Source organism: Atractosteus spatula, chromosome 6, assembly GCF_055471065.1.
Source record: "Atractosteus spatula isolate fAtrSpa1 chromosome 6, fAtrSpa1.hap1, whole genome shotgun sequence".
NCBI classification, from domain to species: Eukaryota; Metazoa; Chordata; class Actinopteri; order Semionotiformes; family Lepisosteidae; genus Atractosteus; species Atractosteus spatula.
The window spans coordinates 55,170,853-55,195,520 of NC_142711.1; the positions used below are offsets into that span (position 1 = coordinate 55,170,853).

At 35.6% G+C, this 24,668-nt stretch overlaps 1 protein-coding gene across 2 annotated transcripts in view; it reads left to right on the forward strand.

Moving 5' to 3' along the window:
• The first annotated feature begins 6,236 nt into the window (after positions 1-6,236).
• The window catches only part of efr3a (EFR3 homolog A (S. cerevisiae)), a 133,268-nt gene continuing 114,836 nt past the window's right edge, over positions 6,237-24,668 (forward strand). The window contains exons 1-2 of one of the 2 annotated variants that reach the window (XM_088919095.1): positions 6,237-6,454; positions 6,806-6,955. In XM_088919095.1, the coding sequence (XP_088775221.1) occupies positions 6,946-6,955 (10 nt within the window). In that variant the 5' untranslated portion in view covers positions 6,237-6,454; positions 6,806-6,945. Of the gene's footprint in view, positions 6,515-6,805; positions 6,956-24,668 lie in introns of both variants that reach the window. The other variant, XM_088919094.1, reaches the window with a different exon arrangement.

Sequence of the window (24,668 nt, forward strand, 5' to 3'; positions counted from 1 at the left end):
TTAAGTACAACTGGTAGAAAACCACAATTTCCTGGAGATTTATCTTATATGTCATTGTCCTCTATTATTTTCTATGATTTTATAAGGTGCTTTCTTTCTCTTTATTATTTATTATCCAACTACAAATACAAACTGTTTTGTAATCTTTGATTTACTTACTCTTAGGATTAATCTCTTCTGTGCTTCAAGCAGAATATCTATAAAATGGTGTTTCCATTTTGTAAATATGAGTATGCATTCAAATTGCTATTTCTTTTAAAATATTTTTCTCCACAGGAAGGGTTATTCCAAACTCAGTCTATGCAGTATATAATTTGCTGTGAAGACGTACAGTAAGTTGAAGATCACATCCTTTTTTTCAATTAGAAACATCATAAAAGTATAATGGTAGTAAAATACTGTATAACTAGAGATTTTACCGCTAACATATTGTAACTATCTGATTTCTTCAATGATGATTTCAGACAGAGCAAAAAACAGATGAGTCAATTATTCTGTTTACTTTAGCTCCCCTTTAACTTGCCTATCTTTTCTCTTCCAACTGACATTAGAGTGAATTGCTCTATTTAAATGTAATTGCAGGTTTACAGCATGATTCATTACCATAGATGAGTAAGACTGTAATGCCTGCTTTAGTAATGCAACTAAGAACATGAAAAAGAAAATACATTACTGCGTGCAGTGTATTTTTTTTAAATGTAGATTGGATGCTAAACACTTCTTATAAATACATTTATTAGACCATTAGGTTTATAGAAGCCAGTCAAGGATGTACAGTACTGTATATTGCCAAGACAATGTACTGTATGGTACATCCTGCCCGGTACAGGAGATTAACTGACCTTTTCAATTCTCTCAAATTTGGGAACATGGATGCAGTTCAGTTCAATTCAATTGGATGTGCAGAAGCAAGATGTCCTAGAAGCGAGTGAGCCATGAAAGAAGGTTTAAAAGACACACGTGTACCACCAGGTCAGCAAAACGACACTGCTTAATACCAGTGCCTCACAGTTATTCCTGATTCAACTGTGCTAGGTGCAAAGGGTGCAAAGTTTACAAGTTTATTTAAATATTAAACCCCTTAAGTATTGGGCGGTCAATGTGTTTCTCTTGACAAAAAAATACAAAAGGAAAAGCTCTGTTAGCCAAATAATGAGTTTAGCATTTAACTACAAACTTCACCTTCAATCCATCTCTGCTTAGACAGGTGCCAAATTTCAATATTGTAACAGATTCAATTGGTTGAGTTAACTGGGTTGTAGTGATTAGCAAATGGTATAGTCACCTGTTTGTTGATTCGATTGAATGTGCACAAGGGAATTATTATTAGGGTAGACACCATGAGCTGTTATGTCTCACATTTCTGTTGGAAAAATGTGAAGGATTTAAAAAAAGTATGGTATTATCTCTGAGTGTTGCTAGTGTTCAGTTAGAGACAGATGTTTTTCTTCTCTGTCGAGGGTCATTTGTTTTATTTGTGACTTAATGTAAATTTGATTTAATAAAGCCAGGAAACTTCCTGGACCACTGTTATTTTGTGTGTCAGAGTGGTGTAATGTGCCCAGATCCCCACAACCAGAAGAAAAGCTCATGCAGATCTTCTGCAATATTAAATCTAAACAAAAATTATTGGCTTTTATTTGCATATTCTTTTCCTTATCATAATACTTTGCAGGTGATTATTCTTCTTCTTTCTGTCCAAACATATAGGTTGTAATGCACAGGTAAGTAAAATAATTGAAAATATAATTATCCTTACTAGAAGTTAATCCTTTTAATAAAAGTAAGGAATACAGAATTGGATTGTTCTCTGTTATGAGATATCTTACTGAGATCCTGATAAAATCAAATTCCAAATATATAGATCTATTTAGGAAACTGTCAATCACTACATTTTAGCAAACAACGCAAAAAAAAAAAACAGGGATCTTAAGAGAGTAGAAAAGCAGTTAACAGTAACTGAGTTACCTTCAAGGAAGGAGATAACAGCACCAAAAAATACATTTCTCAAAAAATGGCATTCTATTGGATAAATTGTAAGAAAAGCTGATGCTATGCATCATGGAACATCTACACAGATGAAAGTGTCAGAAGCAGAAAAAGTAATTTGACCTTTGCCCCCATTGAAATGGCACAGTGAAAAATACTTCGTATACCATAATAAAGTGATGGGGGATGACTGAATGGGAAAACATTGATATATTATCAATCAATCAAGGTTTATTTATCAAATACACAGCAATACAGCGTGCAGCAGTAATTACTGGCAATGAAATGTCTTTTCTACAAGCTCACCGGAGGGGGGGGGGGATAAAAATCACAAAATTAAAGTTACAAAATAAGGTTACATACAGTAGTAATAGTGCAATAGAAATTGAATAAGATAAACTCAGACAAAACTCAATATAAATAGAGTTGCTATGTGTCCAGGGTGTATGCAATATATTATGTCCAAGTAGTGCAGTATGCTGAATACAATGAAAACTGTGTGTCCGTGTAGCCATTACGGTGATTTGCTGAAGGAACTGCAGCTTGGCTATTTAGCAGTCTTATTGCCTGGTGGTAGAAGCTGTTCCATAATCTTTTGGACTTTGTTTGAATGCTTCGATACCGTTTACTGGACAGTAGGAGAGAAAACAGTTTATGACTGGGGTGCTTGAGAATGGACCTGGCCTTCCTAAGACATCCTGGATGTTTGGTAGCTCCCAGCCGGTAATGAGCTGCGCTGACTTTACCACTCTCTGCAGTACTTTGCGATCCCGTGCGGAGCTGTCCCCATACCAGGCAGTGATGCAACTAGTCAGGATGCTCTCAAAAGTGCACTTGTAGAACCTGGCCTACAAGGCCCTGGCCTGTGACATGTGACGGCATGCCCAACTTCTTTAGCCTGCAGAGAAAGAATAGGCACTGCCGTGCTGTTTTGACCACTGTGTTGGTGTGGTGGGTCCAGGTTAAGTCCTCCGTGATGTTAACTCCCAGGAACTTAAAACTGTTGACCCTCTCCACTGCAGTCCCATTGATATAAATGGGTATGTGATCTCCTCCCTGATGTTTCCTATAATCCATGATCATCTCCTTAGTCTTACTAATGTTCAGAGAGAGGTTGTTCTCCTGGCACCATGCTGCCAGGGTTTCAACCTCCTCCCTGTACGCAGACTCTTCACCATCTGTGATCAGGCTGATAACTGTTGTATCGTCCGCAAACTTGATGGAGTTTGAGTTATGTCTGGCGACACAGTCATGGATTAATAAGGAGTAGGGGAGAAGGCTAAGCACACAGCCTTGGGGGGCTCCAGTGTTTAGGGTCAGGGTAGAGGATATGTTGGTGTCCACACTCACCACCTGCGGACGGTCCGTCAAGAAGTCCAGGATCCAATTACAGAGGGAGGTGTTCAGTCCCAGGTCCTGGAGCTTGATGACAAGCTATGAGGGCACTATGGTATTGAATGCTGAGCTGTAATCAACAAACGGCATTCTCACATATGTTCCTTTCTTATTCAAGTGTGAGAGGGCAGTATGGAGGGCAGTGTGAATAGCATCCTCTGTTGACCTGTTCTGGCGATACGCAAATTGCAGTGGGTCTAGGGTGTCAGGCAGTGAGGTGATTTATGCTTTGACCAACCGCTCAAATCACTTCATGATAACTGATGTGAGTGCAGCGAGGCGGTAGTCATTCAAGCAACTGACTCTGGGCTTCTTAGGAACAGGAACAATGGTGGTTTTCTTAAAGCAGGAAGGAACTATAGACTGAGCTAGAGAAAGATTGAATATGGCCGAGAAGACATCTGCCAGCTGGTCTGCACATGCCTTCAGAACACGGCCAGGGATAGCATCAGGGCCAGGAGCCTTGTGTGGATTGGTCTTTTTAAAAACTTTACACACATCTGCTCTGGGTATGATCAGTGGGTGTTTGCCCTGGATTTTACTTAAGTCATGTGAAAGAATGTGTAGAAAATGGACAGTGCAAATTGATACACATCTAGGATAAGCTTTGCATATATAGTGTGAGAATAAATGTGCATCATCTTCATTTCAATACATTTATACATTTCAGTTCTTGAGACTGAAAGAGATCAATGAAGCAGAGATTATATCTCATTGAACTTATTGTGGTAGAATATCATGATCAGTGAAAACATATTTAAAACTTGAAAGGATCACATAGTTTGGTAACATAAGGTGAAAATATTCAGCATGTTAACCCTTTTCACAATTATAATCCTGTGCAGACCCATGTAATGTATAGTACAGTACAGTACATCACACTAGGAAAAGAAACAGAAGTTCACATTAAAATAAGACTTCTTCAAAATGTTGTACTGTAGGTGTGACAGAATTATCTAGACAAACTCTAATCAACTGCATTGATCATTATAAAATTATTTAATTACAAAAATAGGATAATGTGTACATTACTGTAGCACTTTCATACTGTTTACAGCTTTCAGAAACATCTAGCAGTTGCTGTTGCTTCAGAGAACAGCTGCTTTGGTCTTATTGTTCTGCTAAATACAGACTGGAAAAATGTTGTCTTAGAAAGACATAACATGGAATTAAGGAGAAGTCATCTATAAATAAATGTTTTAGACAGATAAGTAGAGGATACAGACTATACCAACTGAGAAATGCAAAAGTTTTACTTATGCAAAGCTTTACCAAAACATACCCATAAAAATAAACTCATCCCCTTTACTTTGCTTTTTCAAAAAGTTAAATGTAATAAAGAAATAAGTGGCTTCAAGTTTTCAATTCTTATTTTTGTCATGGAAAACAGTTCATTTTTCAGATTATCGTCATGTTGTGGGAAAAATGACACAACATGAAGTGGAAATTGGTCTAAAATTTAATTTAAGAACCAACCAGTCTGAAATTGTACAGTGGAAATAAGAGTAATAATACTGAGAACGTGCTATTTTGAGTCTGTGGAATTCTTAAAATTTACCACAGTGTTTTCCAAGATTTTACTGCTAAACCATTAATGCAAAATGTAATAAGTACATATTTATTATGGAAAACATAACTTAATAGTATTCCAAATTCAATGTAGAACATGGTGAGTGGATTTTTTAAGGTTCATCCACAAGGCCACAATTTAAGCAGGAGCCTACTGGGTCTTGAGATACTTTAATGTTTGTTTCTTACAGTTTGATGTCCATGCTAGTCTATTATTTAATGATATTTTTATTAATAAATTCACAACACCATATTATGTATACAAAGCACCTATGCAGAGATAAGTAAATTTTGCATACTCTATTTGGTAACACTTTATTCACACTTTACTTTAGGTTTTAGTTAAATACTAGCACTTAACAAATGATGGGCAATCGTTGTATAAAATCTGACTAGGTACTTTCTATCTGTTGTCTAATATATACCTTACACTTTAAAAAAAAGATAAGTATTGTACTGTACATGTATTAGACATTTACTAACACCCATCAAAGTGTTTCAGTAATGAGAGACTAATTCATGGCTTACAGGTTACTCCTGAAACAAAGCATTACTTTCTGTTTTTTAATGCTGCATTCTGTTGGCATTTGTATTATTATTATCTACTCTTACCTGTGAAAGGTGTAAATTATAAAGCTAGGAGAAAGTCTTTAAGAAAGTAAATGAGGACACTGTGCACACTAAACTGCCAGTGGTGCCAACCATAAAGGCATGATCAATTTGGAATTTAGCTAAAGTTAATACTGTCATGGCATCTGCCACATGGCCTGGAATAAATTGACCCAAATATCAGACTAAACGTTTTAATTTAATAATGTCCTGCGGTGTTTTCATTATCACACAATGCTGACACCAGGCTAGGTTTCCTGCTAGTTCCCGTCCCCGGGCTTTCAGGTATGTCTGCTGTAATTTAGCTAGCACGCTTTACAGAATAACGGATTCCTTTAAGAACCAACCAGTCTGAAATTGTCTATTGAATTAGAATGTGTTGTAAATTTGTTCTTGCAATGCTTGCACATGCTTCACACAAAACGTACGTACAGTTATTACTGTGAATGTAATATGTATATATCGACAGGAGAATTTATGCATGGCTTTATTACGAGAAATATGTTGGATTATTTGTGCTAGTGACGATTTGATCAGTCCTAGCGTACACAAGCCCTTGTAAATGTGCTAAACACTGCGTCTGGCACAAGGAGTAATTAATTCCACAGGTCTGCGCTAGTGGGAGGCACCCGACTCGAGAACCAGCACTTCCTTATTTATAGTGCAAGATTGACATCAGCGGAAGAGAACACCCTTTAAATACCGACATTTACCTTTCTAATCCTGTTAACTGTTTGCCCGCAATAAGCAATCGTTGCAATGCAGTTGGAAAATAGAATTATGTAGCTGGAATAGCCATTTGGTGAGGGTGGGTTCATCGCAAAGACTGGAAGGTCCTTTTTTGAGAAACAAACTGTGCTTCTACTTCCTGGTTATTCTGTTCAGCAACAAGGTAAAGCATACAAGTTACAGGAAGCTGTTGCAGAAAGGGGTTAAACTACACACTTCGCAGGTATTTAGTACGCCAGGCTTTTAGTTACCTTGTATTGACGACTATTATAGAACATTTTGCTTAAAAAATATTAGCGTGATGCGTCCACAAGCGCTTCAATCTGTTGCTAACCACTAAGTACAATATGGGGGAGATTTACTACACCAGGTAATGTAAAGTATCCACATTAGCGTCAGGCGAATGCACACGTACAGTATATTTTGTTTTTATAAAATATCTTACACACATGTGACACTGTCATTTTTTCCATCTTTAATATGAACGTTTTGCATGTTTTTGTTTTGGTAACAGTGTCCTTCGAGGAACCATATAGTGCAAAACTATGAAGTAAAGAAGTCTGTGAACCTCAACAGTTGTGTAGCCTGAAGCAAAAATAGTTACAGTAAAAACAATTCATTTAAGAAGATACCCCATAATAAACTGGCCGGAGAATGCCCGCTGGTAAGCTACCTTTGTGAATTGATTTATGTTGGTTATTGGGAAACATAATCGTGGGTTACGATATCTTGAACATTGTTGTTCATTGGCAGGTAAAATACAGTGATCTCCCGCTGTGATACTTTGATATTTGTGTAAATGACTTTGCTTAAAAAGGGTTATTCTTTATCTGAGAGATTTTGTTCTTTATTAAGTTAAATTTAAGCATTGAAATTTAACTAATAAAGGCAAAAGGGATAGTTTAGTCCTTGATTGTGATTGTCATGTCTCTATAGATTGAAGTGACTTTATTATCTTTATGGCTGAGAACTTACTGTACATCTGCAAGGCCTTGCAGTACAGTAAATCACTTAAAGGAGTGTATTGTGTGAGGTTTATCACTTTATCTCCTCTGTGGTTTTGATGGGTTATGCAGATCAAAGTGGTCAAATGGTCAAAATAAGTAAATTGTAGATCAATTATTCTCATTTTAAGATTTTGTTATACCAGTAATACCATAATTCATGAAGCTAGCAGTGTATGTGCATAGCTAAATTTACATAGTGCTGAGTGATACAGTTGAAACTGGGTTATTTTTGCTGAAAATGACGCATCCTTGTGTAGAGTTATTCATTCCCAGTGAGGATAAGAAAGTAATATGATTAAGTGGTGACTTAGATTTCTAAAGGTGGTGATGTACTGACACCCATAGAGCTTGCTCCTGGACCATAGCTTTCAGTAACAGAGTTGCTCAATAATGTGTGCATCTTAAAAATGTACAACACAAAACAATAAAGGCCTTTCATTTTAGTGCTTCTTAATATACTCCAGTAAGGCAAAGGGATCAATTCTCGTTCTTATAAGGTTATTTTCACAACTTGCACTTGGAAAGTAGGTTATGTACCTGTCTTAATGTTGGAAAGAGGCCATATTGTAACCTCATTCTGGTCTCATTTGTTGTTTCCAAAGTAGCAATGAAAAGTTATTTTTCCCTTAATTGTGTGATGGTCTTAAATATTAAAGCACATGACTTCATATGCTTGTGCTTAAGGAAAATATATTTTTGTGTTTGATTCTGTTAGTATATGACTCATAGCTTAGCAAAGAACAGGCTATGAGGGGACAGTACAAGAATAAACCAAAGCTAGTAATCCATTTTAAAACAAACTTAACAGGGCATGATTTCTGTATCCTGCTTTGTTTCTCTGGTTCTCGAGTTATTGGTTGTGATTTTTGAAGGTCCTAAAGTTTTAGGACTGATCAGTCATTTTTTATTTTATTTAATAATGTGGTTTACCCTATCCCCGTACTAAACCTCTCTTTATGATGGCTTTACTTTTATTTGAGTACAGTATATGTTATTACATTTTTGGGGAAAAAAATGAGAATGTCTGTTGAACGCAAAACAAACGTACATTCAGTCCACCAGAAATAGCATTTGCTACTTTGTAAAAGTTGTAGAATATACAGTATATGACCATTTTGTAAGCTGTAGAATAGTAATGTCTGACACTCCGGTACCACTAAATAGCATCCTCTCTCGCAGTTGCCTTTATGCGGTTATTGTGATTTATGACCACTTTTGGTTTTAGTTCATAGCCTTACAAAGCAGTATGGAATCACTACACAAGGCACCTAAAATTGGTAGTGTAGAAAAGACATCTTGTGAAGTTAGTGAAAAAAGTAAAGATTCTGGATAACTTGTTTGCACGCATGAGAATCCTCAGCTTTCACCATTGAAAGACAAAGAGTTTAATAATTTTAATTTAATATGTGTAAAAGACATAAATATTTTGTACAATAAAGCATACATTTTTTCCACTTCACAAACAAATTAGTATAGGCAGAGTGATTAATTTGTTTGAAGTACATTAAGTATTAATGGGTGATGATGCAGCCACACTTATTTTATTACATGAGGTGTTGAGTTTTTCCTATGCAGATGCTTCAGGCTAGAGGAGCATAACCCCCATGTTAGACATAAATCAGCTGTATTTTATTTTTTTCTAAATCTTCTTATAAACACAGTACATTTGTGTTTTTTCGTTGTTTTATTGTACCAAAAATGTAATTGTCTGTGGCATCTTTGTTAAAGTGGTTGTGGGATTTCGGAGGTAGTTCACTTGTAGAATACAAGCTTAGTGTTGGTGGGCAATTAACAGATCTGTATATAAAAAATAACACAGGGATTTCTTTTTCCTCCATATCAGCATGTTGACTGGTGAGGATTTCAAGGTACTGCAGGAGATATGCTTCAGGAAGAGACTGTTTCCATCTTCTGCTAGCCTGAGAGTAGCTGTGACAGAAACTACAGTGAACATATCGTTTTCTTGTTTCATAATTTCAGGTTTTGTTTAAGGACTTTTACTCAGCATAAAGCAGAGCAAAAAATATAGTCTTCTATATCTCAAATGAACCTTAAAGAGATCGTATTATTGGGCAGTATGAACATCGTTTTCACATATTTATGGAGCTGTTTTCCTTTGAAGCTTGCCAGCCCTGTTATTTTCTTTTCTTTTTGGAGTTAAAAACTTTCATATAAGCCTTCTTTATAAAGTACTTTTGCAAATAATGTTTTGTTGTAGCTGCTGGGCTCTTTTTATGCAGTGTACAGATGATTATTTTGTAATGATCAGATGGTGATGTCTGTAGGCACCGAACTCCAGTCTAATCTACTGTGAACAGATAATGCCTATTATAAGACTTATCTGACCAGCAAGATGTTTCCTCTCATTCCCAGGGTCTTTATTTGATTAGTGACAGAGTGTAAGGTTTCTGTGGATTTAAGTTACATTTTTAGCTTCTGATCTTTTTTTTAAAGTGTCTAAAATGCAGCGCTTTTTAGCCCATTTCCTGTTAGCCTGTTTTTGAAGCGGTGTATTATTGTTGATAGACTTTTGGGAGAAAATGGTTCTTTGTCATTTAGTTCGTGTTTGTTTGATTTATTGTTGTTTATTATTCCCTAATATTTGACCTTTAAGTCTGATATACGGTAGGTTTTACTGCCACTGCAACTTCATGTATTTGATTTATCACTAAACCTAATTATCACAGATTCCCATGACTTGTGCTCAATCGACTTATTTTCTCTCAGGTTGCTTAGGGCCTCTTTTGGAGTCACTTTTCTTACTGAAGTGACATAGCCAAAAAAGGAGGGTGACACACTTACAAAGAGAGGATTTACTCTGTGTCCATTAGAAGATGACTTTTTTTAAAATGTGGCATTTGATTTCCCCCTTTGGTTTGTAGAAAGAAATAGCATTACTGTGCTTTAAGTACTGCGTTTAATAAAGCTTAAAGTACTGTGTATTTTTAGTATATATTTACATTTTCTAATGTGTGTCTTTTTAAAATGAAAATACTAAATATAATTCTTTATCTGCAGTCCTGTTTTCAAAGCACTCTATATGTGTTTTACCTTGTATTGGTTTCATGCTGTGCTGTACAATTAGCAGAGCTAATTGAGGCAGTACTAATTGAAGCGAATTTGTCTACCGAGAAAATACAGGTATTGAATTTATTCCCATCAGAACCAGCTCAAATCGTCCAAAAATCTGAGGTAACAATTCTATTTATTGCTGAGAAATCAAATCTGTTGCAAGTTTTTTTTTTTCTGTACAGTACGTGCAGTTTCTTCCTTGATATTTTATGTCTGAAATTGTTGTGTGCACTGTTGTATGAATAATAGTCATATGTAAAAGTTATTCTCCGTTCTCTGTTTGTACTGGCAGTATGGGTTACACTTTAATGCATGTGACCAGGCTATTTGTAGTCTGTATACTGTATGTTCTGAAGTATGCCACTTCACAGTATGCCTGCAGTGCACAACAGTTGTATGAGGACTTGTGAGCCTAGGGTATTATTTCATCTAACAGATCATTTAAGTTGGCATGTGTATTTCAGACAGGAGTTTTGACACTGTACTACAGTTCAGACCCTAGTCACTCATTAAAGATAAATGTGCTAACTGGTTCAATTAAGTAATTATGCAGCAACACTGTTCTATTTATTAGGTCTAGCATGAGATGTAATTTTCTAAAATTGGTACTTCTGGCAATTCTTCACAATACTTCAGAACAGCCTAATGGAGTCCCAATACTCTGGTAGCCATTAATGATTCATACTCCTTTAACCTCGTTATTTATTCCAGCATATATGCTGTATGTGTAATAACATTGTGTATATTTAAGTATACTGCCTTTAATTGAGAGCCCTCACACACTAACTGTACAAAGCTGGATCTTGCTCACCTCAAATTTAGGTTGACTTTTTTCTTCAACCTCTCCCTTCACAATTACACTTGAGATCTGAAGTGGCCTAGAGTATTCAAACTTGTAACTATAAAGTCATCCAGAATTTCGAAAGAGTGCTTTTCAGGAATGTCAATGTGACATAATCACATACAGTACATATTATATAGTAAAATCACATAATACAAGCAGATGAGAAGAGGATGGGTATTTTAATTTCTTGCAAAATTGTTGGTATTTTCCTTCATTAGAGTTCTGCTGCTTTCATTTACATGCTTTGACAGCCCAGGGTAACTGGTTTTCCATGGCAATTTGACCAGGGGTTCCTAAACAAGTCTATATGACCATTAAAGGATTTTGTAAATGTTATTGCATGCTTTTTCAGAACTATTGAGTATAAGTTGACTTGGGGACACCTTTCTCTCTTAAAAGGTATTAAGGAGTGTTCACACACTGGAAAATGTGTATGACCTAATACCTCATTTATAACTAGTGTATGTGTCCTGGTTCGACACCTGACAGTGCATTTCCACATTTTTTTAACACTAAAGCACCAGAAATATTTTGTACCATTACATTTTGCTGGCCTGAAGCTGAGCAGAAAATGTCATTAAAAATCCAGCACAGTTCATTAACAACACTCTCTAAAGAAGCCCATTGTCTGTTATACTTTATAACTGAAAGGAAATAGGAGCACAAAGAAGAAGAAAGACGATTTCACTTACTGGCACATTGTGCAACTTGCAATCATGGTGAAATCATGTTGTTCATAACTGTTTAGGAAGGTAGGATCATTAAAAATCAACTTAAAGACCCTCTTTAATTTAAAGCCCTTGTTTTAATTAGGGCATAAACAGATTTGTGGTTGGGGAATTGATATACTACAAGAAACTCTCGAATCTTTCAGTGCACAATTTAGTCATTTAGAAAGGCAATGTACAGTTTTAGTATAGTCATTTCTACTGTCTAAACATTTTTTCTTGTAACATTTGGATACTTGTTCATTCATTGCACATTTCTTTGAGATTTGCAGTTGATGACCTATGTAATATTGAAGCTTTTCATATACTGTAGCATACTAGTTAAATCTCTTAACATTTATTTACTTACTTGACTATATTTCTAAATCACTTATTTACTTATTCTTACTTAATTACTAATCAGTTTTTTTTACAATCCCTAATGTAACACCAAAAACAGTTGTGTACATTTATTCTTAGGTAAAGGTAATTCTGTAGCCTAGGTTCAGTAAGTGCTCTTAGGACTGAGAATTTTCTGATTTACTTACAGATTTAAGATTTTCAGGTTGATTAAACATTATTCAGGTTGGTTGAGCTGATTGAGAATCAATGCTTTAATCAATAGATTTGTTAAATTATCATGCATATAGCACAATGACCTTTGTGTCCTGACTTAGCTATAAGAATTGTTTTTCAATAGTCCCAGTACCAGTATGGTATGACATCTTCAAGAGGTAAATGATACCTTTTAGTAAAAATATAATAAACTAAAAATATAACCGTTTTGACTAAGAAAGCCAAAGTCATTGTTAATTTCGTTAACTGTTAGGGTATTACGCAGGCTACTCTGAAAAAAGGTTTTAGGGCTGTGATGAAACAGATATACAGTAATAGCATGTGAAAATGTATTCAGAAAGGTCAGCTCTTTCTTTGAAAGTGAGTTATGTTTTCATCTGAAATTGTAATTTTGTAAGAAACTTTCACTTTAAATATTCTCTTAAAGATTAAAAGGCGATGTCACAGAAATGTTTAAAAGTTGAAAACATGGTTATACAGTATATTAAGTTTATAGAGAACAGAATCCTGAAAGACAGTAATGACCCAGAAAGCAGCATTGAAGAATTTGAGGAGGCCTTCATTTCAAAATTGGATAGATGAAGTCTGAACATGATTAATGATTGTGATGATATTTTATGATGATGTTTTCTTTTCAAAACCTTTAGTGTTTTTTGCTTATTAGTATTAGATTAAGGCACCTAATGAAAGGGCATAAAATGTAATTTTGGACAATATAACATATAAAACATTCAAAAATACCTAGATTATTTCTTAGAGTGTGGCAGATTCTGCAGTGTTTGAGCAAACTCTGCTGTAACTACAGCTTTAGGCCTTTACTAAACCCAGTTTGTGACAAGGAGGTTAATACCGACTGGTATTAACCTTTTGTGCTTTTAGAAGATTTAGGATTTGAGAAAAAAAAAATAATCTTGCAGTGGTTTCTGAATTTAATAGCAGGGGTGGAATTTTAAATAGGATTAAGTAGCTACGCTTTAAGAAATCTGGAATTCAGGTTTCATTTTGGGAAATTGGCACAACAGAAAATTTATTATGTAGCTACATGGTGGGGTCTCAGCATAAGCCCTGACATTTTTGTAGCTTCATGTCAATACATTACAGAATGTAATATGGAGCAAATGATACTATACTCATTGTAGTGAAATAAAGCAGAAATCTGCCTGTGTTAATGGATTAATAATTCATTATGCAATCAATATTTGTATAAAGAGGCCATCCTTGACTTGCATAAGAGTAGAGTTTTGGAAACGTCCATAAATTAAATTTTCTCTAGGTCAGATTTCATGTTTAAGCCATAAATGAGTTTATTACCTTCAAAATAAAAAAAAGGCTTCACATCCTGTCCAAATCTATGTGCTACTTAGCTTAAATTTCTAACATCATGACAATACTGTATTCTAAAATAAAATGAAAAACGAAATCATTGAATAGACTTAAAATAAACATGGAAACTCAGGGAGTGGAATTAAGAAAACACTAGATGGCCATAAGCAGTTCTCACTTACAGTATGTACTGTATTTATCTGTAAAACATACAAAAATCAAAATCTTACAGTTTACTGTATATACTGTATGTACATACAGGTATGAATTATATAACACATACATTTGTTATGTAACCTGTAGACTACCTCTATATCATTCTTGAATGAGGTGTCCATCTACAGTATTTGTTGTATTGTTAAACTCTAGATAAGTGAACAGAAACCATTTCTTTAAATCACCTTGAGTATTTTAAATATTCTGCCATGTTAGGTATAAGCATCTCCAGACTGCTCATTTGTCCTCTGATCTTTGTAAAAAGAATTATGCGTGTAATTTTGTGCATTAATCCCTTTTACTGTATAATTATGCTGCTGGATAGTGTTAATGCTACAGATGCAGCCATTCAAAGTGCGCGGCACAGACACGTACCGCGGGCAATTGGCTACGTCATCGCGCGTCATACCGCGGTACATGATTGGTTGACCGACAGGGGCACTCGTGGTGCGTTGGTCAGTCGTAGAAAGATTTAAATGTCTTTACTGTGCCCGTTTATTGAATATTTATATGGAATTTTACCACTGAAGGGAAATCTTAGTAGCTGAGCATAAAAAGAATATAAAAATGAGCATAAAAATGCTGAGCATAAAAATGAATATAATTATATCATTATTAATTTCTTTAGATACGCGATTCCATATTATATTCCCTATTAATCAAATTCTAAAATTATGCTTGTTTACTCCGGTATCGAGCGTATTAGCAGAAAAGCTTAAAACTACCACTTTTTATACACGTTATTTCACATGTTAGTTTAAGATTTCGATGCTTAAAATGTTTAGGGAGAAATGGAATACTGGTGTGTATTTTTTCTTTAAAGTACCGAGACCAGCCATACTGTATACAGTTTACATACTGTAATGCTGTACAGTATGTTTATGTTCCAAAATTAATATCGTTTATGGCCTTCACACGCATTATGCTCCTATTCTTTTTATGCTCAGCTACTAAGATTTCCCTTCAGTGGTAAAATTCCATATAAATATTCAATACTTAAACGGGCACAGTAAAGACATTAAATATACATACTGTATACAGTACAGTTTGCATACAGTAATATGTTTATGTTCCTAAATCAATATCTTTTATGAGCATGTGAAAGGCATGGTGAATCGGAGATTCTCAAAAATTACTGTATTTTGCATGATTGGAAACAAATGCGTGATTGGATCAACAAAATGCTGTGGTGTTGCTTTTACAAAGATGGTCAATGAAAAAAAGAATGTGGACCAGGGCAATACTTTGAGTTTACAGCTTGTCCAAGGTCATTCATTATTAATACTATTAGTAATATCTTCGTTAAAGACTTTGATGGCGACAGCTCAAACATGAGAGGTTGAGCTTTATTAGCTCCACCTTGCGGAAATTCCGAATGCTATTATTTTACTTGCGGTAAATGGGGTATCATGCGGTTCTATGCGAGAATATACGGTATTAATACGGTAACTTACGGTACACCACGTCAAGCGCACCGCAAAATAATGCGGTATCGCCCGCTTGTTTTGAATGGCTGCATCTGTATGTGATGTACTGTAGCTCATACTGTATTGCTTGGGACAATGTGCTTTGCTTCTTGCCTCATAAGTTAAAGAAATGCTTAAATACTAATAGAACATACTAAATGGAAAACAGAAGCGCCTGTTCTGAATGCAATTATGTTTATTTAAAATGTAAACTTTTCAGCTGGGGATAAATCCCCAGGGGTACTTTTAAGGTATGAAGGTAGTATGCCAGACAGCATATTAATATATATATATTTAAATTGGATATTGCCTTGTCATGTCATTTGCCAAACCGCTTTATACAGTACCATACGGAACTGGATATTGTATTTAATGAAATTATAACAATGAAAATGATTTGATCCATAGTTTATCCCTGTTATGTAGTTAAAACCTACGAAATTTAAGACTTCTTGTTCTAAATAATGACCTGTGTTCTAGAACATTACTTATCTGAGGACAGCACCTGTGTTCTAGAACATTGCTTGACATTGAATGGGCTTGTTAAAGTTTTTTTTTTCCGTTTATTGCAGGAGAGCAATTTCACATTCTTACTGTATGTTATACTTGTAGCACTTTCAGAAAGGAGTATGTAGTTACATATTAAACTACTGAAATTGTCCAACATCAAGAAAAGAAAGATTTGGATCAGAAGAATTACCCTTGCTTACTTGCCATCCATGCAATCCACCTACAGTTTTATTGGGAAGGTCCTCATTCCTAGTCAGGTTGCAGAAGCAGAAAATTTAGAGACATTGTTTACCCGAGCTAGCATCTCTTTGGAAGGCAGGAGAAACTTGGAGATCTTGGTAAATTTGTGGAACTCCGTATAGAAAGTCCTGATCCAGAATTGAAACATGAAGCTTGTTAGGCATTAGGCATCTGTGTACAGATCAGTGGGCAGCTGTGCTAAGTGCCATACCTCCCTGCCCCCTGTTTAAGTTTAATACTAAATGGAAATGGAATTGTTATTCCAGGAATCTCTTATTGCATCTTTACATTTGTTTAACACTTGTTTTTGGTTTTGATTTCTTAAGAAGCTTAATGTTTCTTCAGGGATCATTTTAAAAGAGTTTTTTTTGGCGTTTTACATTCTTAAGCATGTCTGCTAATTCAGTAGAGAATGAATAAAGCAAGTAAAAATAATTTGTGCCGACTGATACATCACTTGAAGGTGAGGTTAGTTGTACCGTAGAATTCTTCAAAACATATATGGAGAACTGCACTTAAAATAGACAACAGGAGCCACACCTTTATGCAAAGGGTTGTGGGAATATGGAACACGCTACCCAACAGTGTTGTTGCAGCTGATCCCTTGACTTTTTTTTATGAAGTGGGTTGAAGAGAACCTCAGATCAGTTGCCTCCTAAAAAAATGAACTAGGTGGACCAAATGCCTCCCATCCCTCTTTAGTATATCTCTTTACATTTGGATACAGTGATTGTGCTTATTATTCAAATTGTACGTCTTTATACAGTAGTTTACCACCTCTATCCCTGTGAAAAACAAAAGAAGGGCTTAGATGTTTCTGTATGTTGACTTTAGCCTTGTTAGAATGATTCTTTTCATTTGCATGTGTCACTGATTTTGAGGCTGAACACGGCTAGAAGATGTGGGCTGCAGTTTATTAGGTCTTGGTGGATTTACTTTATATTTTTTTATAGTTTTAACATCCCTTCACTGTGCTTTACTAAACCAGACCATGAAAATGCCATGATAGAGCACAAATTTAGTATTTCAAAGTGTTTCTTGGTATAAACCCATAGAAAACCATGGCAAAAGTAAGGTGCAGTAAGTTTCATAATAGTTTTTTATTCCAAATTAATCCACATGGTTTTGAGCAGAATGATAAACATTCTGATTTATATTTTTGTTTTCTAGCTGTGTCTGCTGTGGTTGCGGTGCACCTAAATTCTTTTGTACGTTTTCTAATTTTCACCATAGAGATAGCCTTTGCTTGTTCCCAAATTTGAATGGAGAAATGAAGAAAACTTTGTTTCTCTTTTCAAATTTGTTTAGAAGTATTTCTGAGGGAGAGGTGGTGATCTCTAAGAGACAGGGATGGCAAACCAGACAAATTAAAACTGTTAGAGAAATTACTTTGGTTGTACTTTAATCTCTTCCCATTAAAGCTTTCTGTACTTTCAGATGCAAATTTCATTGAGAGCTTGAATTGAAATGTAACTAAGGAAATAATATAATTGGAACAAATCGTTTTTGATCTTTCCTTCAGTAATTAGAGGGTAGAAGATGACAGTGTGTGGGCTACATAAAACATAGAAAAGTTAAATATGAATGCACCATGGCAGATGTTGGGATTCTACGAAATGAGGATTTTGGGGCTAAATATAGCTTCATAAAAATTGTGACTTATCTCTTCCTGTTGAATTTCTTGATAGCTTTTCATCACTTTTGTGTGTTTAAATTACTTTTTTGCAATTTCAGAAAGCAATCAATATATGCCATTTAGAAAGTTAGATTACATCAAAATCTACCTTGAAGTCTTTTCCTGGAGTTCAGTAGTGTATAATTTTTAATACAGCCATTTCTGTGAATGATAAGTATGCCTGTTGCTAGATAATGTAGTACCTGCATTTAGATGTCTTTTATTCTGCTTTTAGTAGTAGTAGTCCTGACTGGATTTATAAGTAATGGTAGTAAATTACATGTTTTACTCACATGGTCTTTTCAGGATTACACCCCCCAGTTAGCTGTAAAAGTGATGCTGATGAGTCAAGTTGAGATGGCAGGTTTTCAGTAAAGAGCATCTATTTTATTTTCTCTGTAATTTGATTTTTCACAGAAAAGTTAGCTGTAGCTGCTGCAGGAAACTGTGGTACCCTGCCCTTTCCCAGTATCTCATTACCTTTACTTGCCAGTAATGAATGCCAGCTTGTTTTGGTGCTAGTTTATGGTTACTGATTATGCAATGTGGATTTAAGTGAAAAGCAACTCCTTAAACTAACTTTGAAGACCCATATTTGTTTCAAATCGACAGTGAGGTTGGCAATACTAGTCAAGTAGATCATACTTCTTCTCGCATGCAAAAAACGTTATCCAGCTCACATGATTTTCAAAGCAGTTTCTCAGCTCTTTATAAAACAAAATGCTAGTGATTCCGTGTTTTGTGTACTAAAGCCAAATGAGGTCTTTGAAATAAAAAACTTTGTGAAGCCTGAGGTTGGTCTGTGTTCTTCTTTTTTAGACCTAAAGCCTAATGGTGGGCCTATCATGGTTTGTGGCTACCTCGGAAACCAGACAGGTTGCTATCATTGACTGAACCATGAATTAGTTGCTGTATCAACAAATTCTGCAGAAGAATGACACATCGTCCATTTGACGGTTGTAACCGAGTCGAAAGTGGTTCATACAACAAGACATTGATCCTAAACTAATAAGCAGCTCTACAACAAAAAAAAGAAAATTTGCATTTTTGATCATCCAGAACCATGGGATGGAGAAGGAAAAGAATTACGCCTGTTGTCTAGACCTAAAACCCAGTTGAAATGTTTTGGCAGAACCTAAAGCAAACTATTCATGCAAGGGAAACCACCGAACCAAAGTAGTTCTGAAGAATGAGCCAGAATTGATAAAAGCTGAGAGATTGATATACGGCAGCTGTTTAGTGGATGTCATTGCTTCTGAAAGAGTTTCTGAGATAACTGAATCTCTTGAGGTTCACATACTTATTCACACAAGAATATTTACTGTTTTTGCTGTCGATCATTTTGTTAATTAAACAATCCAAATATAGCTTATGTCTTTGTGTTATAGGTTAATCAGGTTGTCTTAATCCTTTATTAAGATTTTTCTTGCCAGTTTAATTACATCCTAGGTTAAATCATTAAAAACATACTTTATCTTGTGTATTGCAGAGGGGGCTCACAAACTTTTTCTCAGTACTATAAATAACACGTAGAAGGTGAGAGAGGGAGTCGGTCAACCACACAGTACCTGCAGTGTTCAGCATTCTTTCCCCCCAAAAAAATCGCTGCAAGGTCAAAAATGAAAGCTTCTGGAAACCTAGATGAGGCAATGTATCTGCTGGGGGGACTGCATAAAGAAAAACTTGTCATAGCCTGCGAGATGGTGTCAGAGCAAATGACTGTAGGTATGGCGTCTTTTATATTTATCCATGTCTGTTTACAATGTAGGTGATCGAATAATCAACATGACTGCCAGGCCTCTAGGAATTCTTGGTATTTTAGTCACAAATGGATGTGCATCAGCAGCTGTTCCGAGCTGCCCTCCTCTTCTGTAAGCTGCTGCAGTGCCTTGGAATGCCACATATAAGGCAGCTCGTTTAAAGATGCAGGATTAGTTTCTGTTTTCTTCTTTTCCGGAAAATATCAATGCTTCTCAAGCCAGGTGTATTGATTCTTTGTGTTGTGCTTTGCTTTGAAGAGCGCTGCCTCTCAGATTAGTCTTTGGAATGAGATCCGGTGTGCTTGAGATGCAAAGAACAGGGAATCAAAGAAGGGGTGAGGGGGGCGGGAGGGAGGAGGGGGGTATGGCTCGCTACTGCTTTCTGGGTGTTGAACTTTGTATTTGCTAAATTCTTTGCACTGACACAGGAGCAATTAAGAGGCCTCGAGGCATTTTGATTTCTTTAATTCTGTTCTTTCTGTATCTGTTTCTTCTTTTGTACAAATACAGATGCACTTCTGATTTGTCATAATGGACCCTGTTTCATGCTGCGTGTCGTTATTTGCAAGATCACATGAAATGAAATTAACATTTGGTTAATGTTTTTAAAACCCTTCTTAAAGGATGCAATGAATACATCCATGGAAGACAGTGCTTCTTACAAGATACTTCACTTGCAATGTGAAACAGAAATAGTGTAAAACAAAAACTATTTTTACAGGAATGATGCACTTTGACCTGTCGTCAAACCACTATTTTTTATTTACAAATAAGTACCCCGGGTTTGTGATTCAGTAATTAAAAATAGCTTAATGGAAAATTGAAACAGTCATCTTGGGCTGTTACATGTAAAAAAGAAAACAGGTGCAGCCGGAACAGATGTATTTTGACTATGAAATGATTTATTTTGATTTGTAATTTTAAGCATGAATTATCTTCTGTAACTCAAGATGTTCTTGTCCTGCCATTTAATGTGAGCAGTAACAGCCTGTGACTTATGCCATTAAGGTTTTCTCAGCTTGACTTGATCTGTTCTTGAATATCTGACAGAATCCCTTCATTTAAAATTTAGAGTGCATTGAGCAAAGAAATCCTGTTCAACAAAAAATGGCTAACAGACATGATTCTATGTTAGGATTAAATCTGTAAAAAAGTGCAGTTCTTCAAATTATAGTATATCCGTATCCATAATCCGTATCTTTAATCAGTACCATAGGGTATCTGTTTCCTTTTTAAAAATGTGATCTATTAAAATGTTGACATCAAAATCCCTGGGTATTCTGGTTAATTCTATTGTTTATATGTCATAAGCAAGGACTGAAGATTGTTAAATACATGGAATAAAATAGCTTAGCTGACCTGAAAATGTATGAAAGCTTTTACGTGATATTTTAGTAAATACATTTATACTGGTACATCTTATAAAAAAGAACAGAAGTTAAATGTCCTTTTAGATACTTTAGAACTTTTTCAAAAGTAAAAGCATGTTTATAAAAGGTTTGACTCAAAAAAGTATACTAATCTTACTTTTTTGACTTCTCTTATTGTATAACAGATATTGAAACTGTTGTATTATATTTAAAATGGAATGGTGCTTTTGCATGATTTAGTTAAGCTTCAAAAATAACTTCAGATGTGTAAATAAATCTGCATTGGATGTACTAAGTTGATGTAAGCGCTACCATTGTTCAGTACCTACACCCAAGCAGATCTATTATTGTTCTGCATCACATTTCGTACTCATATGACCTATTGTAACTAATTCCAAAGTTCTGCAGTGTTTCAGACCCCAGTTATCTCTTTAGCAAGCCAGGAATTTGTTTGCTTTGTGCCTGAAATGGTATAAATCTCTCTGGCATTCTGCTTTCCTTCCTTTTATATATCTGCCTGTTTGGAGCTGCTGATTATTTCACTCCACTGTTGTAAGACATTTGTGAGCTGAGACATTTAAAGGCTGAGGTCGTACAAGATTGTCTCATTCATCACATCAAGATTTACCACCTTGGATCACGATACACTGTTTAGATCTGGCCAACTCTGCTTAGTTTTGCCTGTCCCCTGCTGTGTCTGCTGTTTCCTGGCCTTCGAATTGTCTTCGGTGTCCCGAGATTACTTGCCCAGATTAAGTAGAATGTGCTTTATTTTATTGGCTCTGTAATTAACAGCTATCTTATCAAATCGTATATACTGTATAATAGCTGCCTCTCAAATGCCACTCCTAATTTATTTGAAGTGTCATGGTTAAAGAGTGGTTTCTAAAAAAAATGTCATTGTACAAGCAATTTCACGTAACTGAAGTGGTGTTTGTTCAAAGTTCATCCATTCATCCATCAGAAGCAAGGCAGTGAATACTTATTGTGGATTAGGCACAGTAAATGTGTTTTTATTCTTTCCTGAATGAATCTGTATCCACAGGCTTGAGGCTTCATTGTGCCCAGATAAAGGACTTGCAGTTTGTGTTAATCAGCTATTACTATAAATGCACGTTTTTTTCTATTTTTAAAAGCTAGGGCATTTTGATAGTGCAAATTCAGGTTTAATAAGACTCTGTTTAGACAGAATTTTTGATTCACTGCTGCTCCTAGAAAGGGAGTAATAAGCAGGCCATTGTCTGGGACCCACAGATGAATTACAGTGTTGGGCAACAAGCCTGAGCAATAGCAGGGGAACTAGTCCTCCAACAGTGAAGCTGCGGCACATCCCACGTTACTGTATGTGAAACAATCTGTTATAGTTATGTCAAAATGCAGAAAATGGCATACAAGTTTCCACTGTCACCGGTATGGAATACCAGTATGGGGTGGTGATACCACCCCACTCCTACTGCAGATATTGGAAAACATGAAAATGTGTTTGCCCACCATCAATTTGTACATTAGCCACATACACCAGCAAATCCAGTGCCTGTCCCGTTAGAAATATTCCTGTTTGTTTTCCTTCAAATTATTGTAATTGATTGTGATTGTTTCTGTGAGGCCTTTGCAGTGCTAACCAAAGTACTGTACTTGCATTTTCAGAAATATGTTCAGCATCAGTTCTCTTTTATCATCTAATTAGGTAAATGTACTAGACAGGATTCTTCTGGGGTCTCTTATTGCTACGCTCCAACTTTGTGAGGAAGTGATCTCTGAATTAAACTGACTCCTCTTTTTCCAGGGCTCACTTCCTGAGCATTTGCTAATGAAACAGGAAATGTTGCAGATGATTCGTTTCGGCAGTCTTGGCAATAACCCTGCCCTGAGTCACCACAGTCTTTCCTTCTGAGCTGAAGCGCTCAGCCCTGCCCCCTGTTCCCCTGTTGTGAGGTGTTGAAGTTGGGAGGTCTTGGACTGCCCTCAGACCTGGTGGGCGGTGGTGACATCTGTCAAGGAATTGCTGTTGCTGGAATATAAATAATTTTTTGCTGAAAATGTAGAGCTGCGTCTTTACAAACCAACTGACTTCAGAGAGTACAGAGGTTCGACTGTTAAAGCTGACAATAAAGACTTTACATGGAAATAATTTTTGATTCCATGGGTTGTGGCTTGTTTCTGATGTGCTGCTGATTAAAAAGTGTTGAGAATGTTTTAACGGGATATGACATGAAGTTGAAGAATAGCAAGTCTGAAAGGCATCAGCCCCTGACTTCACCCTGGGGAGCTTGTGAATCATGCTTTTGTAGCTGGCAAATGTAATTCATGTAAGTAGGTCAATTTCCATCTGTAAATATAACAAACAAGATTCAATTAATACACTGAAAGACAAATAAATTCATCTCTCCTTTTTTTATTTGTTTAGATTTCCTGCTGGACAACTACAGACAATTTTTTAACATGTTACAAACTACTGTGCCTACCACTCGTGAATCATTGCTCGTCCCAATTTCAAAGTAGTCCAAAAGAGTTAATGGCAGACTGACAGTAAAGCCAGTTCTGGTGTTAAGTGTTTTTTTAATAGTGAGAATATACTATCAGGTAATTGTGAGTTGGTTATAACATGTTCAAGTGTACTGAAACTCGCAACACACAACTAGGAATAAGCAATTGTGCGACAGGATGTGAATACTGATTTCTGAAGATGTGTGAAAGTATGTGTTGTAGAACTAAGTATTTATGCCCAGCATCTTAATACAAATTTAAGGCCTTCACCTTGCAAAAGTGAATGAGCGATAGGTACATTTTCAGTGTAATTTAACAATGTTTATTACACTTTATAAATGTGTGAATAACATTGTTGGAAAGGCAGGGGACCAATTTTTACACCTGCAGGTCTGTGAGAATGTTTACATCTTTTAGTATTTTCTTTTTTAAGTCCTTCATATTTGTCCAACCTCAGAGAAGGCCAGTTTAAATTTAAAGCACATGCTTAGTGATCTACAGTTTGCAATTATTGTTGTTACTGTAGAATAGAAAACTGCTTGTGCTCAATGACTCATTTGATGAAAAACTCATTGATTGCAAAAATATGCAATTATCGTGGTTTTAGAGCATTATTCATGATAAGATTTTCAAACACTTTGTCAGCACCAGCATCTTAATTCTACATAGTTGTTTTGGGTAGAAATTAACATTTTGATGTAATTAAAGCAGAAATAATAAAGCCAATTAAAAATTAATTATTTAGTACAGAGCCAAATTGAGTACAAGTAGCAGTCAAATATTTTTTTCTTTCATGCGTTAATTACTCAAAATTGCAAACCTGAAATTGTCACAATTACTGTTTTATTCTTCATTAAATATTTCAACTATAATTGTCCAGCATTAGAAAATGTTTATTAATGGAACTGGATCAATGGATCTATAAAAGGCAGCTAACCTTTTTAAAAACATGCGAGTAAACAATTACAATTTGCAAACTTTAAAGTTAACTAATAAAGACTATTATAGAAACATGGCACCAAGATAAAGCGGTCATATTGTTCCTAAGAATAAACAAAGTGCTAAAAGTTAGCATAAGTCAAAGTTATAAATTATTACCTGAGACTAAGTGAAACAGCTGGGAA